This window comes from Nematostella vectensis, chromosome 1 (genome assembly GCF_932526225.1).
Source record: "Nematostella vectensis chromosome 1, jaNemVect1.1, whole genome shotgun sequence".
Classification (NCBI taxonomy): domain Eukaryota; kingdom Metazoa; phylum Cnidaria; class Anthozoa; order Actiniaria; family Edwardsiidae; genus Nematostella; species Nematostella vectensis.
Window position 1 is genome coordinate 6,576,568 of NC_064034.1, and position 15,536 is coordinate 6,592,103.

Here is a 15,536-nt window from a genome sequence, read left to right on the forward strand (position 1 = left end):
GTGGTAAAATACTATGTTTGACGATATTTCAACACATTCAGATACCATAAATTTCATCGGAATTAGCCAGCTTTTCAAATTTAAGGAATAAAACGAGAATTCTCGGGTGTTTATTCAAACGAGCCCCAGACCCGTACTACGGGATTTTTGGGATAAGATCTTTGTGGGGGGAGGGGGGGGAAGGGCATAACATTACAGCGGGGGTTTAAGCACAGCCTTACCATCCTTTCGTTGTTATCATCAGAATTATGTTATCATCTGAATTAATTTCCCGTAAATAATTACAAAATAAAGGTCGAATGAAATCTCAAAAAGTTGTCTTTGATGTCAATAAATGGTACCCTTGAAATCCATAAGATTTCGATTTATTTTTGCGATTTATTGACATCATAGACAACTTTATGAGATTCATCCGACCTTTATTTTGTAATAGATCATTTACGGGAAATAATTCTGATCATTCGACCTTTATTTTGTAATAGATCATTTAAGGTAAATAATTCTGATGATAACAACGGGAGAATGGTGAGCCTGTGATATAGGGTCCCAGGAAGTACATTACGCCATGGATATAGGGTTTCTCTAAGCCTCCAAGAAAACATGCCTAGCAAACGTCGGCATGTGGGAAAAACAATTATTTTTTGCCTTTAAAAGAACTTAGATAGTTACTAAAAGTTTAAAAGAAATATCATTTTTCTGAATTGAAAAAAAAGAAGATGCGTGAGGTCTTCATAATGAAAAACGGCGATTAAATCAACAGGTTTAAATGGTATCTTTATGACTCAAACGTGTTTTGCTCCGACGAAGGGTAAACTCCCAAAACAGCTCGAAACGAGAGGGACGTGTCTATATAAGTGATGTGAATTTGAAGAGGATACGCACTTTTATTAAAAACATTATGAATTTGTTTACAATCTTTAATATAATATTGTTTGCTGGGGAGGTAAATGATGACATTCCGCGCAGACTTCTAGGTTTCCGTGTCAAAACAGGCCATACTCGCTTTGAGCGGCCTTTTTGTATTTTTCTCCAGAACTTTTTTCAATTAATATAAAAGCTGTATGCTACCTGGAATTTCGCATACTCATATTGTACCTCGATTTCTTAAGCGAAGGCTACACTAATACGAATACTGTTTATTGATAAAAACAGATAATATGTCGAGAGAAATCCGTGTTCATTTCCCTACAAGCAGAGGCCTCTTCTCAGCCCAGCGAAATACAAAGAAAAAAATGCCTCTGCTAGCAGGGAACGTGCTCAAATTCCTTAGAAAGACCAATTGCTAAATTGGTGAGTATAATTTCAGTGTAAAGCCTTCTAATCTGAGCTTTCAATTAGATAAAAATACAATCATCCCATTTAGTAGTTAATTGTTAATTCAATTGCCAATCAGATTTTCCTAGATTTTTTCCCTGTCACCGTACAACTAAATGAAAGTCTCTCTAACTTTTTAATGAAGAGAGAGATGGAAAAAGTCTGTCCAATGAACATTACTTTCTTTTTAAGTAAAAGATACTAAAGGGTTGAAGTGTATAAAAATACACCTTAGAAAAAAAAGACATTACCATAGTTACGATCTCTTTTGTTAATTATCACGTCTTTCCTAGATAAAACACGATAATGAATTATGAATAAACAAATGCATTTTTGACATGCCAGCGTGCATTTACCGTTGGGTTGCCTAGTTCTTACACGGAGCATTACTTATAGAAAACCTCGACACACTGACGCATTAGGTTATTACCATCAACACTACGTCAATTATGGGAATGACATGAGCCTGATGAGTGTGGGCAAGGCAGAGTTTGTGTGATTAGCCCAGCACTAGGGTTCCCCGATCCCAACGTTTAGCTACTTGATGAAGTCAGGACTGAGAGACCCAAATAATACCCCTTTAAGCACAAATAGCTTTAAGATATACCCTGGTTAGGATGGAGGTGAAAAACCCTATCCGAGTGCACATCGACGAATAGTGAATATAATAAGTGTGTACCCCCTCCCCCCACGGGCAACTGGTATCCCCGGAAAAGATCAATCTGCCTCTGATTACATACATAAGCACTGGTAATGCTACGTTAGAATTAAAGATTTCCTAGGGTACTAGGTCTTTCTTGCCATTTTTTTACTGTATTGACGACCAGAATTTGGCCTTGGATATCCCCTTCATAGCAATTAAAGGCAAGTCGCATCCCTTTCATGTAGACGGGGGCTTTTTGTAATTCTTTTTTGTTGACACGCTTTTTTAAAAGCAATAAAAATTGCTGTTATAGCATCATTATTTAAAAAAGGAATTAGATTGGAAAGAAATTAAATTAAATTGGATAAAAAATTTATATTAGCGGCATGCTCACCTGGTATTTGTCATCCTTCTTGTTCTTCTGTGGTACCTCGATTTCTATGAGCATCCGCAAATACGTAGGCTAATCACACGAAAGCTGTTTGTTAAAATCTACGAGTATCGACAGAAAGTCGTATTTATATTCTTATTAGGAAGTAAATGATAAATGACCCATCCACTTGACCATGTCTGACTGGTTTATGTGCGCTATCCCACGGCGAAATAAAGCAAACTTATAGTTCATCATGCGCCCGTTTCTTGAACACATCCCGAAAGTTCTCGGGCCCGAAAACTTTATTTTGTATTTTTATTCAAAATTTCACATGTTTTCCTTTTTGAGAACCGCTTTCATGTTTTGAAACAGTTTGAATTTCTTCTTATGGTTAATATTCCATACGATTACGCTCAATAAGGCTATTTTCGAAGTTTTGCTGAAGCCAAAAATTTAACCGAAAAGTCTCGGGTGACTGCGACGTCCCGAAAAATTTTCTTCGGGAAAGATAAAAATCTATAAATCTATAAACTGATAATCATCCTTCACTTGAATCCGTGTGGTAAAATACTATGTTTGACGATATTTCAACACATTCAGATACCTTAAATTTTATCGGAATTAGCCAGGTTTTCAAATTTAAGGAATAAAACGATAATTCTCGGGTGTTTATTCAAACGAGCCCCAGACCCGTGCTCCGGGATTTATTGGGATAAGATCTTTGTGGGGGGAGGGGGGGGGGGAGGGCATAACATTACAGCGGGGGTTTAAGCACAGCCTTACCATCCTCCCGTTGTTATCATCAGAATTATGTTATCATCTGAATTAATTTCCCGTAAATAATTACAAAATAAAGGTCGAATGAAATCTCAAAAAGTTGTCTTTGATGTCAATAAATGGTACCCTTGAAATCCATAAGATTTCGATTTATTTTTGCGATTTATTGACATCATAGACAACTTTATGAGATTCATCCGACCTTTATTTTGTAATAGATCATTTACGGGAAATAATTCTGATCATTCGACCTTTATTTTGTAATAGATCATTTACGGGAAATAATTCTGACCATTCGACCTTTATTTTGTAATAGATCATTTACGGGAAATAATTCTGATGATAACAACGGTAGGATGGTGAGCTTGTGATATAGGGTCCCAGGAAGTACATTATGCCATGGATATAGGGTCTCTCTAAGTCCCCAAGAAAACATGGCTAGCAAACGTCGGCATGTAGTAAAAACAGGTATTTTTTGCCATTAAAAGAACTTAAGTTAAGTTGAAATACAGAATGTTTAAGGTGTCGGAAAGATAAAGTTCCACCTATTCACGTCTCCAATGCCACAACAACATGCACCACTAACAACAAAAGTGCACGGTAGGTAGATGCCTACCTTTTACTCTTCGATAATATATAATTTTTCTAATTTGAAAATATTTATCTTTTAAAAGATGCGTTGAACAAATATTCTGGAGGTCCGCATAATGAAAAACGGCGAATAAATCAACAGTTTTAAATTGTATCTTCATGACTCAAACGTGTTTTGCTCCGAAGAAGGGTATAATGTTCAAAACACCTCGAAACGAGAGAGAGACGTGTCTATATAAATGCTGTAAATTTGTAGAAGCTACGCACTTTCAGGATGACTGATGACAGAAAAAAATGTTTCTCAGTAATAAAACAACGATTTTTTTTATTGGAAACATTATGAATTTGTTTACAATCCTTAATATAATATTGTTTGCTGGGGAGGTACATGATGACATTCCGCGCAGACTTCTAGGTTTCCGTGTCAAAACAGGCCATACTCCCTTTGAGCGGCCTTTTTGTATTTTTCTCCAGAACTTTTTTCAATTACTATATAAGCTGTATGCTACCTGGAATTTCGCATACTCATATTGCACCTCGATTTCTAAAGCGAAGGCTACACTAATACGAATACTGTTTATTGATAAAAACAGATAATATGTCGAGAGAAATCCGTGTTCATTTCCCTACTAGCAGAGGCCTCTTCTCAGCCCAGCGAAATACAAAGAAAAAAATGCCTCTGCTAGCAGGGAACGTGCTCAAATTCCTTAGAAAGACCAATTGCTAAATTGGTGAGTATAATTTCAGTGTAAAGACTTCTAATCTGAGCTTTCAATTACATAAAAATAAAATCATCCCATTTAGTAGTTAGTTGTTAATTTAATTGCTAATCAGAGGCGGCGTTCCTAGATTTTTTCCCTGTCACCGTAACAACTAAATGAAAGCCTCTCTAACTTTTTAATGAAGAGAGAAATGAAAAAAGTCTGTCCAATGAACATTACTTTGTTTTTAAGTAAAATATACTAAAGGGTTGAAGTGTATAAAAATACACCTTAGAAAAAAAAAGACATTACCATAGTTACGATCCCTTTTGTTAATTATCACGTCTTTCCTAGATAAAACACGATAATGAATTATGGTAAATGTTAATTGGATTATATAAAAAGCGAGAGAAAGCTTCCACGATCTCATTCTTGCTTGGGGGCTTGTATGGAAAATCATCAAAAAGGTAAGCGAAAATCTTCTCAATAAGGAAAAGTTGTCTTCCTTTCTCCAGCGGGAAACTTTATTGTGCGCATCAGATAAGAAACATACAGTGTATCAAATGTTTATTAGATTTTCTTGAAAGTGGCGCGCAAAATAGCAAAAAAAAAGTTATAACCATTATTAAGAATGTATAAAATTTCAATCAAATCTATAGACCTAGTCCACAGTATATTATGTTAGTATGGGTTGTTTAGTTTTTGCTTTTGTGCACGCGAACAGTGTTCTTCAAGATGTCCTAGCCAAGGTTTGGAGAAGTTCCAAAAAGTTTTCGATCCATTTTTTTAATAGATATTTTTTTAAACCGCCAAAAATCTTTTTTATTTTGGAATTTGAATTATTATTATTATGGTGGGTCAAGATATTCAGCAGCAGCGTGAAAGGGGAGGGAGGTTTGCTCGCAATTCATTTTGCGGCCTGTTACATTGTTTGACTGTTCTTTTCTCGGGACCTAGCTATGCGCTATGCACGGCCCGATTATTAATCATGTGGGAAAGAATACGCTTTTGCTTTTGATAAACTTCTTCTCAATATAAAAAACAAAGTTTACTTTCAGCAATAGCCTTTATACATACACTTCAGGTCCTCAACAAAACGCCTTAGTCTTACGTCGAACGCCTTACTTCTGTTCAACGAACGCTTTTGATCAGTCTAGGGGTATGCCGTCATCAACCTGCACTTAGCCTTTGAACGAGAATTCTGGCAGGCGCCATTATCAAAAACACAGAAAACCATTTCGAAAACCCTGAAAATTCATAGGAAAACTCGCTAACTGTTGACTGATATCTATATGCATATCGACATGCAAGGACGATGAAGTTTCTCTGATAAGTCGGTTTTAAATGTATGGGGAAGATCACTGGAATCAAAATCGAAATGTGTTTCTGGTTTTTGTCGAAAAAGAATTCACTGAAAAAATTGCAGTCAATTTTCTAACATTCTAAGCCATTCCCGAGCTTTGATAAATAGGTCACTAGACCCATCTAGATCTAAACTTTTTTCAATCCAAAAACACATAACTCAATTACCTCATAACTACTTGAGTAGTCAATTCTTTATTTAGCAGTTATCCTAACGTAGTCCCTCATCTAGCCACATAGGCTGGCTGGAGTCCCAAGATTTCACTACACGTTTTTGGGTGTCTATAGCTTTCGAGTTTTCCCTAGAAACGGACCAGGGCATGGCCATTCTAATATATTGATTGTGTTTAGGAATTCTTACACTTGGCCATGAGGATCAACGTGCTGGTTGGGTTGACAGCTCTGCTGTTCACGTGCACCAGATGCGAGGAAATACAGGAGGGCAAGGTGATTCAAGAAGATGATATTCAAAAAGACGATCAAATTTGGAAAAGAGGTGAGATTGCATCTCATACAAGATGTGTTTTTTTAATATAATAAAACAAAACCGAATACCAGATATGATTAAGCCTGAAAAAAGACCCAAGCACCAATCAGTTTACAATTAACCGCGAGAATCTGACGCATGATTGATTCGAATTTCAGGGTCTTTTGCCCTTTTCGGCTTACTTTCAAATATTGCAAATTTTCTTTTTGCCTTCTTATTGGCTTACCTGACATAACCGTAAAAGTGGCCAAGGACGTGTGCACCACACTGTGCATATTTGCTGATATAGAGATTTATTGCTTCACGCAAAAAGATAAGGACGTGATGACAAGAAAAGAGAAAAACATTTCACTTTGATATCACTAGGTCTTACGTTCTTCGGAGGAACGGACTGGGAGAAAGGAATGAAGTGGTGTTACCACAAACGAAGTCAACTCTTTACTGGCGACTTCAACGGAGACGGAAAAGCAGACATGCTCTGTCATGACAACACGGGGTACAAATGGGTGGCTCTAGCGAACTCCAAAGGTCAGTTTACTGGCACTTCCTGGGAAAAGAAAATGGGCTGGTGCTACCATAAGGGCGCGCAACTTTTCACCGGTGACTTCAACGGAGACGGAAGAACCGACATTCTTTGCCATGATCGTGCCGGTTACAAGTGGGTTGCCCTGGCCAACTCTGCCGGACAGTTTACAGGAACTTCCTGGCATAAAGCAATGGGATGGTGCAGCCATAGCGGGGCTAAACTTCTCATCGGAGACTTCAATGGAGATGGCCGCGACGACATGCTCTGCTACGACAACAATAGGAAATGGGTATCCCTCGCACAGCCTGGCGGTAGTTTCAAAGGAACAAGCTGGGAAAAGGCTGGTGGTTGGTGCAGTCACTCCGGATCCAGCATCTACGTAGGCGACTTCAACGGAGACAAACGCGATGATCTGATGTGCCACGACACAGCTGGGAAAAACTGGGTTATGCTTGCTCAGGCCGGAGGCTCATTTTCAGGATCATCCTCTTGGCATGGGACAGGCTGGTGTGGTCACAAAGGAAGCCAGTTCTTCATCGGGTACTTCAACGGTGACAGAAAAGCTGATATGCTGTGCCACGATATCAACAGCGGCCACAAGTGGATCAGCGTCGCCAAACCACAAGGTTAGTTTTATTCCTTAAAGTTTGTAATCCATTGTTTTATACGCCTTTTCATTTTGAGGTAGGAGCTGTACTCTATTTCTGATAAAAGTATGACAAATGCTCCTTGATCGCAGTCAAATCAATGTTTACTGGAACTGACTGGGAAAAAGCTATGAATTGGTGCGGAAAGTCTGGCAAGCTCTACAAGGCTGATTTCAATGGAGACGGTGAAGATGATTTGCTCTGCCATCGTTACAGTGACGGCTACAAGTGGATCTCCTACAACCGCTATCCGACTAAATGTAAGTCGTCAATTGTAATGCTGGACCATCGTGCAGTTTTATTAAATTTATTTGTACACAATGAATTCAAGGTTTGATATCAATGTCTTGTTTGAAGCTCCATGCTCACCAAATCCCTGTGAAAACGGCGGCAAATGTGCCGATGATCGCGGTCAAGATTCCGGTTATCGATGCGTATGTCGCAGTGGCTTCTCTGGTGCTCGTTGTCAGTCAGGTAAAAAACAGTCTTTATTATGTAATACAAGTGTCTAGTCAATAGCATGTAAAGTAGTAGACGCACAATGGTAAATATTTTAAACATTAAAATGCATTGAACTATACACAGATATAAACGAATGCAAAAATAATCCTTGTCAAAACGGCGGAGACTGTGTCAACAAACACGGGAGTCACTTGTGCAACTGCAAACTTGGATGGACCGGCAAGAACTGCGAGAAAGGTTAGATACGGAAATCATCGCAGCAAACCATTATTTATTTTTCTTTTCTTTCCGCGACATTTTAAAACCTGTGCGATTATATTTCGAAATGACTTTCCACAGCCAAACCCTTTTTCGTCGGTACTGACTGGGAGAAAGGAATGAAGTGGTGTTACCACAAAGGAAGTCAACTCTTCACTGGCGACTTCAACGGAGACGGAAAAGCTGACATGCTCTGTCATGACAACACGGGGTACAAATGGGTGGCTCTAGCGAACTCCAAAGGTCAGTTTACTGGCACTTCCTGGGAAAAGAAAATGGGCTGGTGCTACCATAAGGGCGCGCAACTTTTCACCGGTGACTTCAACGGAGACGGAAGAACCGACATTCTTTGCCATGATCGTGCCGGTTACAAGTGGGTTGCCCTGGCCAACTCTGCCGGACAGTTTACAGGAACTTCCTGGCATAAAGCAATGGGATGGTGCAGCCATAGCGGGGCTAAACTTCTCATCGGAGACTTCAATGGAGATGGCCGCGACGACATGCTCTGCTACGACAACAATAGGAAGTGGGTATCCCTCGCACAGCCTGGCGGTAGTTTCAAAGGAACAAGCTGGGAAAAGGCTGGTGGTTGGTGCAGTCACTCCGGATCCAGCATCTACGTAGGCGACTTCAACGGAGACAAACGCGATGATTTGATGTGCCACGACACAGCTGGGAAAAGCTGGGTTATGCTTGCTCAGGCCGGAGGCTCGTTTTCAGGATCATCCTCTTGGCATGGGACAGGCTGGTGTGGTCACAAAGGAAGCCAGTTCTTCATCGGGTACTTCAACGGTGACAGAAAAGCTGATATGCTGTGCCACGATATCAACAGCGGCCACAAGTGGATCAGCGTCGCCAAACCACAAGGTTAGTTTTATTCCTTAAAGTTTGTAATCCATTGTTTTATACGCCTTTTCATTTTGAGGTAGGAGCTGTACTCTATTTTTGATAAAAGTATGACAAATGCTCCTTGATCGCAGTCAAATCAATGTTTACTGGAACTGACTGGGAAAAAGCTATGAATTGGTGCGGAAAGTCTGGCAAGCTCTACAAGGCTGATTTCAATGGAGACGGTGAAGATGATTTGCTCTGCCATCGTTACAGTGACGGCTACAAGTGGATCTCCTACAACCGCTATCCGACTAAATGTAAGTCGTCAATTGTAATGCTGGACCATCGTGCAGTTTTATTAAATTTATTTGTACACAATGAATTCAAGGTTTGATATCATGTCTTGTTTGAAGCTCCATGCTCACCAAATCCCTGTGAAAACGGCGGAATATGTGCCGATGATCGCGGTCAAGCTTCCGGTTATCGATGCGTATGTCGCAGTGGCTTCTCTGGTGCTCGTTGTCAGTCAGGTAAAAACAGTCTTTATTATGTAATACAAGTGTCTAGTCAAAAGCATGTAAAGTAGTAGACGCACAATGGTAAATATTTTAAACATTAAAATGCATTGAACTATACACAGATATAAACGAATGCAAAAAGAATCCTTGTCAAAACGGCGGAGACTGTGTCAACAAACACGGGAGTCACTTGTGCAACTGCAAACTTGGATGGACCGGCAAGAACTGCGAGAAAGGTTAGATACGGAAATCATCGCAGCAAACCCTTATTTATTTTTCTTTTCTTTCCGCGACATTTTAAAAGCCAGTGCGATTATATTTCGAAATGACTTTCCACAGCCAAACCCTTTTTCGTCGGTACTGACTGGGAGAAAGGAATGAAGTGGTGTTACCACAAAGGAAGTCAACTCTTTACTGGCGACTTCAACGGAGACGGAAAAGCTGACATGCTCTGTCATGACAACACGGGGTACAAATGGGTGGCTCTAGCGAACTCCAAAGGTCAGTTTACTGGCACTTCCTGGGAAAAGAAAATGGGCTGGTGCTACCATAAGGGCGCGCAACTTTTCACCGGTGACTTCAACGGAGACGGAAGAACCGACATTCTTTGCCATGATCGTGCCGGTTACAAGTGGGTTGCCCTGGCCAACTCTGCCGGACAGTTTACAGGAACTTCCTGGCATAAAGCAATGGGATGGTGCAGCCATAGCGGGGCTAAACTTCTCATCGGAGACTTCAATGGAGATGGCCGCGACGACATGCTCTGCTACGACAACAATAGGAAGTGGGTATCCCTCGCACAGCCTGGCGGTAGTTTCAAAGGAACAAGCTGGGAAAAGGCTGGTGGTTGGTGCAGTCACTCCGGATCCAGCATCTACGTAGGCGACTTCAACGGAGACAAACGCGATGATCTGATGTGCCACGACACAGCTGGGAAAAGCTGGGTTATGCTTGCTCAGGCCGGAGGCTCATTTTCAGGATCATCCTCTTGGCATGGGACAGGCTGGTGTGGTCACAAAGGAAGCCAGTTCTTCATCGGGTACTTCAACGGTGACAGAAAAGCTGATATGCTGTGCCACGATATCAACAGCGGCCACAAGTGGATCAGCGTCGCCAAACCACAAGGTTAGTTTTATTCCTTAAAAGTTTGTAATCCATTGTTTTATACGCCTTTTTATTTTGAGGTAGGAGCTGTACTCTATTTCTGATAAAAGTATGACAAATGCTCCTTGATCGCAGTCAAATCAATGTTTACTGGAACTGACTGGGAAAAAGCTATGAATTGGTGCGGAAAGTCTGGCAAGCTCTACAAGGCTGATTTCAATGGAGACGGTGAAGATGATTTGCTCTGCCATCGTTACAGTGACGGCTACAAGTGGATCTCCTACAACCGCTATCCGACTAAATGTAAGTCGTCAATTGTAATGCTGGACCATCGTGCAGTTTTATTAAATTTATTTGTACACAATGAATTCAAGGTTTGATATCATGTCTTGTTTGAAGCTCCATGCTCACCAAATCCCTGTGAAAACGGCGGCAAATGTGCCGATGATCTCGGTCAAGATTCCGGTTATCGATGCGTATGTCGCAGTGGCTTCTCTGGTGCTCGTTGTCAGTCAGGTAAAAAACAGTCTTTATTATGTAATACAAGTGTCTAGTCAAAAGCATGTAAAGTAGTAGACGCACAATGGTAAATATTTTAAACATTAAAATGCATTGAACTATACACAGATATAAACGAATGCAAAAAGAATCCTTGTCAAAACGGCGGAGACTGTGTCAACAAACACGGGAGTCACTTGTGCAACTGCAAACTTGGATGGACCGGCAAGAACTGCGAGGAAGGTTAGATACGGAAATCATCGCAGCAAACCCTTATTTAGTTTTCTTTTCTTTCCGCGACATTTTAAAAGCCTGTGCGATTATATTTCGAAATGACTTTCCACAGCCAAACCCTTTTTCGTCGGTACTGACTCGGAGAAAGGAATGAAGTGGTGTTACCACAAAGGAAGTCAACTCTTCGCTGGCGACTTCAACGGAGACGGAAAAGCTGACATGCTTTGTCATGACAACACTTTTTTTTTTCTTTCGGCAACATTTTAAAAGCCTGTGCGATTATATTTCCTTAGACAATAGCATGCAAATTTAGAAGACGCACAATTGCTTTTTTCTTGAAAGTTTTGCAGTTTGATAACAGTTTGTGCAAAACTAATAGTGGAAGACGTATGCTAAAGCAAACCCCTTTTTAAATATCCTGTCACTTTTTCTTTGGTGAAAAAGAAGCATTTAAGAATCTAAGGCTTTATATTCAGTTTTCTTGCGCTCGATGACAGGTCGGCAATTGTAGCTCCTTTCAACATCAACAACGAAAATGGCAGGAAATGGGCATGTCCAACTTTTGGTGTCTCTTGGACATCTTAGCGCTTTTCGGGAATATTTAGTTTGTAGTCAAATATTCAAGTTTAATGAAACAAAAGCAGCACAATTGAAATAGTGTACGATCTTTTTTTAGAAAAAAAAAAGCTAGAACAGAAATGTATCAAAATGTTCTCTTGTTGTACTAAATGACATAATTATAAACAAATATACTAGAATATTAATACTACAATATTGTTGCTGAGTTTTATTTATTCTAATCATGTATTAACATATTTCTCTACTTTCTCACTTTATAACGAATACATCAACAGACGTGAATGAATGCGCTTCAAGCAACCCTTGCAAGAATGGTGGGGTGTGTACAAACACTCCCGGTGGATTCAGCTGTAAATGTGCATCGGGATATACAGGAAAGGAATGCAAAAAAGGTGGATATAACTCAAGCATAATAACAAAATATTTAATGACTCTTCAGCATCCCTCGGTGTAGAACCAGTGTAAAGTCTCGTCCATGTATTTCTGTTGCAGACGTGAATGAATGCGCTTCAAGCAACCCATGTAAAAATGGTGGGGTGTGTACCAACAGTCCCGGTGGATACAGCTGTAAATGTGCATCGGGTTATACCGGCAAGAACTGCGAAAAAGGTACATACTTGCTAGCTATTTACTTATTTATCTCTAGCTTGATAACTAATCTAATGTTTTTCTATTGCAGATGTGAATGAATGCGCTTCAAGCAACCCATGTAAAAATGGTGGGGTGTGTACCAACAGTCCCGGTGGATACAGCTGTAAATGTGCATCGGGTTATACCGGCAAGAACTGCAAAAAAGGTACATACTTGCTAGCTATTTACTTATTTATCTCTAGCTTGATAACTAATCTAATGTTTTTCTATTGCAGATGTGAATGAATGCGCTTCAAGCAACCCATGTAAAAATGGTGGGGTGTGTACCAACAGTCCCGGTGGATACAGCTGTAAATGTGCATCGGGTTATACCGGCAAGAACTGCGAAAAAGGTACATAATTGCTAGCTATTTACTTATTTATCTCTAGCTTGATAACTAATCTAATGTTTTTCTATTGCAGATGTGAATGAATGCGCTTCAAGCAACCCATGTAAAAATGGTGGGGTGTGTGCCAACAGTCCCGGTAGATACAGCTGTGAATGTGCATCGGGTTATACCGGCAAGAACTGCGAAATAGGTACATAATTGCTAGCTATTTATCTCTAGCTTGATAACTAATCTTATGTATTTCTGTTGCAGACGTGAATGAATGCGCTTCAAGCAACCCATGTAAAAATGGTGGGGTGTGTACCAACAGTCCCGGTGGGTACAGCTGTAAATGTGCATCGGGTTATACCGGAAAGAACTGCGAAAAAGGTAAGCACAAATAAGAACTAACGGTATTGAGCTGTTTTCATTCAATAATAAATAGAATATCATGCATTTTATGTCGCTTTAAATTATTACGTTAATTCTGTGAATATTAACGCATTTTGTGATGTTCATAGATGAAGACAAGTGCAAGGTATCCCCTTGTCAGAACGGCGGAAAGTGTATTAACTCGGACGATGGTTATTCATGCGAGTGCAAAGGAGGATATAGTGGCAAACACTGTGAGACAGGTAAAAAAGGGGTCTCTGAAATGACTCTATGTGTATTGGAGTACTTTCATACGCCGGAAGAAATGGTCGCACTTCATTTTCTAGCTAAGGGCTCGGGATCTGCCAATGTCGCAACAATGATCTTTTTACAAAATCAAGTTATTAAATAGAACCTTAACGATTTTATCTTTTTGTAGAGCCAGAGTCGCCCGGAAAGAGTAAGTAGAGCATGTAAAAAATTACACTAACATAAAACAATTTTGGACGGAGAAATTTTAGACAGTAACCTTTGGACGCTTTTTGCCAATTGCCATTTTCAATCTCAAAAGCCGCATTCACCAATAAGAATTGATGATGGACATTAAATGTGTAAGATTGGAGGCAATGAATCAACGAAACTATAGAATATATGGCCTATCACATATGTCAATTGCATACCTATAAATGATAAATAGAGCTAAAGAGTCTTAGCGACCTCATTAGAGAACTACAATGAGAGTCTAGGTTGGGCAAACATTTCCCAATATTCCTGGCTGTTTTAAGCTGGTCAAAAGGCTCGTTAATACTGATCTTTTATTCTGTTATAAAAACTATTGTTTGCTCTGCTTTGATTAAAGCCAAGTATGCGTCGTTGGGGTGCTTTAAGGATAACCACAAGAAAAAACGCCCGTTTCCAAAGATGATAGTGAATCTGCGACCAGAAATTATTTGGACAGACATGAAGACCAGTGTCGTTGACAAGTGCGCAAAGGCTGCAAAAGCTGAAGGGTAGGTACAATCTCTTCTATCTTTATCTTTAATCTTATCTTTTAATCCGTTTTTTTTTTTTTTACTCCTACAGCTTCAAGTACTTTGGCATTCAATTTCACGGCGAGTGCTATAGTGGGCCGGACGCAGAAGTGAAGTACGATAAAGACGGCAAAGCTCCTGATAACAAATGCTGGTCTGGAGTTGGAGGAGAGAATGCATTATTCGTTTATGAGCTTGACTAACAGGTCAGCATGAAGAAGAAAGGGGAGGAATAGGGAGAAAGGAGGGAGGGGGAGGAGCGAGTGGGAGGGGGGAGGAAGGAGGATTTCAGGAAGCAGTCCTATTTGAAAAGCGTTTCGAGTCTCTCATGGAATAAAGCAAACCTCTGTTACTATCATGAGGGCGGTGATCCTTTGAGATTGTTAACTGATCTAATTATAGCTTACTCAAAGTTAGTACACTTACGTTTGCTCATGCTTTTATGTTTCAGGAAAACGACAGAAAGGAAAAATGACTGCGTAATGCAATCTGGAGTAGCTGTAACTGTAAACAAAATGCATTAAATACATTCCTTCCTGTACTCCCTGTTGAACAATATGGTCAACCCAGGTTACTTGAGCTGGAAATAAAGCACGATATAATCATTACAAAACTGAGTGTCCTGAATGTGTTAGATGAAATGAGATTTTATAATCGAAGTTCGTCCCAATATAAGCTGTCATTCTTGCATGTTTATTTACACTTACTTTCTTTAAATCTTTGTTTTTTGGTGCGCATCGCACTATAACCGTCACCAAGAGACCATGATGCAAGAGAACGAATCCCCCGTATTAGCGTATGATCCAATGATGTCGTACGTGAAAGCTATTTTTTAGAACAAGCAGTTATTTTTATATACGCCTCTGATTGGCTTAGCGCTCACGTATCCTAACAACACGAGTCTTACGCGCGATCACATCTTGGGCGGTGTAAACCGGCAGACGCTGTTATGGAAATCTTTTTGACCGAAAATACCATCCTTTTTTTACAAACTCTGTGAAAATGATCTTCCATAGAGTACGCTGGATCCAATAAACCGTTTCTCGGACATTGAAATGCAGAGTACGTGATTTAAGGCTCGGGGATTAACTTCCACATTAAAAGTTTTATCACAGCTGATTCGCAAATTCATTCCCAGAAATAAGAGACAACATGGCCGCCACGCATGCGTAATAGTGCACATACAATGTCAAAATGGCTGCCATTTATTATAAGGAAATGTGGGGAGACATCACAATTTATCAAATTTACTCGTTTCAGAGATTTTGG

General features: G+C 39.9%; 1 protein-coding gene across 5 annotated transcripts; it reads left to right on the plus strand.

Moving 5' to 3' along the window:
• Positions 1 to 4,743: 4,743 nt before the first annotated feature.
• Positions 4,744 to 14,880, plus strand: LOC5519112 (neurogenic locus notch homolog protein 1). Of its 5 annotated transcripts, XM_048728457.1 has the most exons (25): positions 4,744 to 4,866; positions 6,113 to 6,257; positions 6,615 to 7,400; positions 7,514 to 7,681; positions 7,779 to 7,895; positions 8,007 to 8,120; positions 8,223 to 9,008; positions 9,122 to 9,289; positions 9,386 to 9,502; positions 9,613 to 9,726; positions 9,830 to 10,615; positions 10,730 to 10,897; positions 10,994 to 11,110; positions 11,222 to 11,335; positions 12,181 to 12,297; positions 12,398 to 12,514; positions 12,585 to 12,701; positions 12,772 to 12,888; positions 12,959 to 13,075; positions 13,138 to 13,254; positions 13,386 to 13,499; positions 13,676 to 13,696; positions 14,096 to 14,246; positions 14,320 to 14,473; positions 14,719 to 14,880. In XM_048728457.1, exons 2-24 carry the CDS (start codon positions 6,131 to 6,133, stop codon positions 14,468 to 14,470), a joined length of 4,821 nt encoding a protein of 1,606 aa, XP_048584414.1. In that variant the 5' UTR covers positions 4,744 to 4,866; positions 6,113 to 6,130; the 3' UTR covers positions 14,471 to 14,473; positions 14,719 to 14,880. The 5 variants fall into 5 exon arrangements, with proteins under 5 accessions (XP_048584414.1, XP_048584416.1, XP_048584415.1 ...); XM_048728459.1 differs by lacking the exon at positions 12,181 to 12,297 and having other exon boundaries at positions 4,754 to 4,866; XM_048728458.1 differs by lacking the exon at positions 14,719 to 14,880 and having other exon boundaries at positions 4,754 to 4,866; positions 14,320 to 14,474.
• Positions 14,881 to 15,536: the final 656 nt, after the last annotated feature.

What these genes read in the sequence shown, in the direction of transcription:
- LOC5519112 (XM_048728457.1), top strand. Translation starts at nt 6,131, where the DNA reads ATGAGGATCAACGTGCTGGTTGGGTTGACAGCTCTGCTGTTCACGTGC. An exon ending in AGGAAAGGAATGCAAAAAAG is followed by an intron (nt 12,298 to 12,397) that starts GTGGATATAACT and finishes TTTCTGTTGCAG; the next exon opens with ACGTGAATGAATGCGCTTCA. An exon ending in TGGCAAACACTGTGAGACAG is followed by an intron (nt 13,500 to 13,675) that starts GTAAAAAAGGGG and finishes ATCTTTTTGTAG; the next exon opens with AGCCAGAGTCGCCCGGAAAG.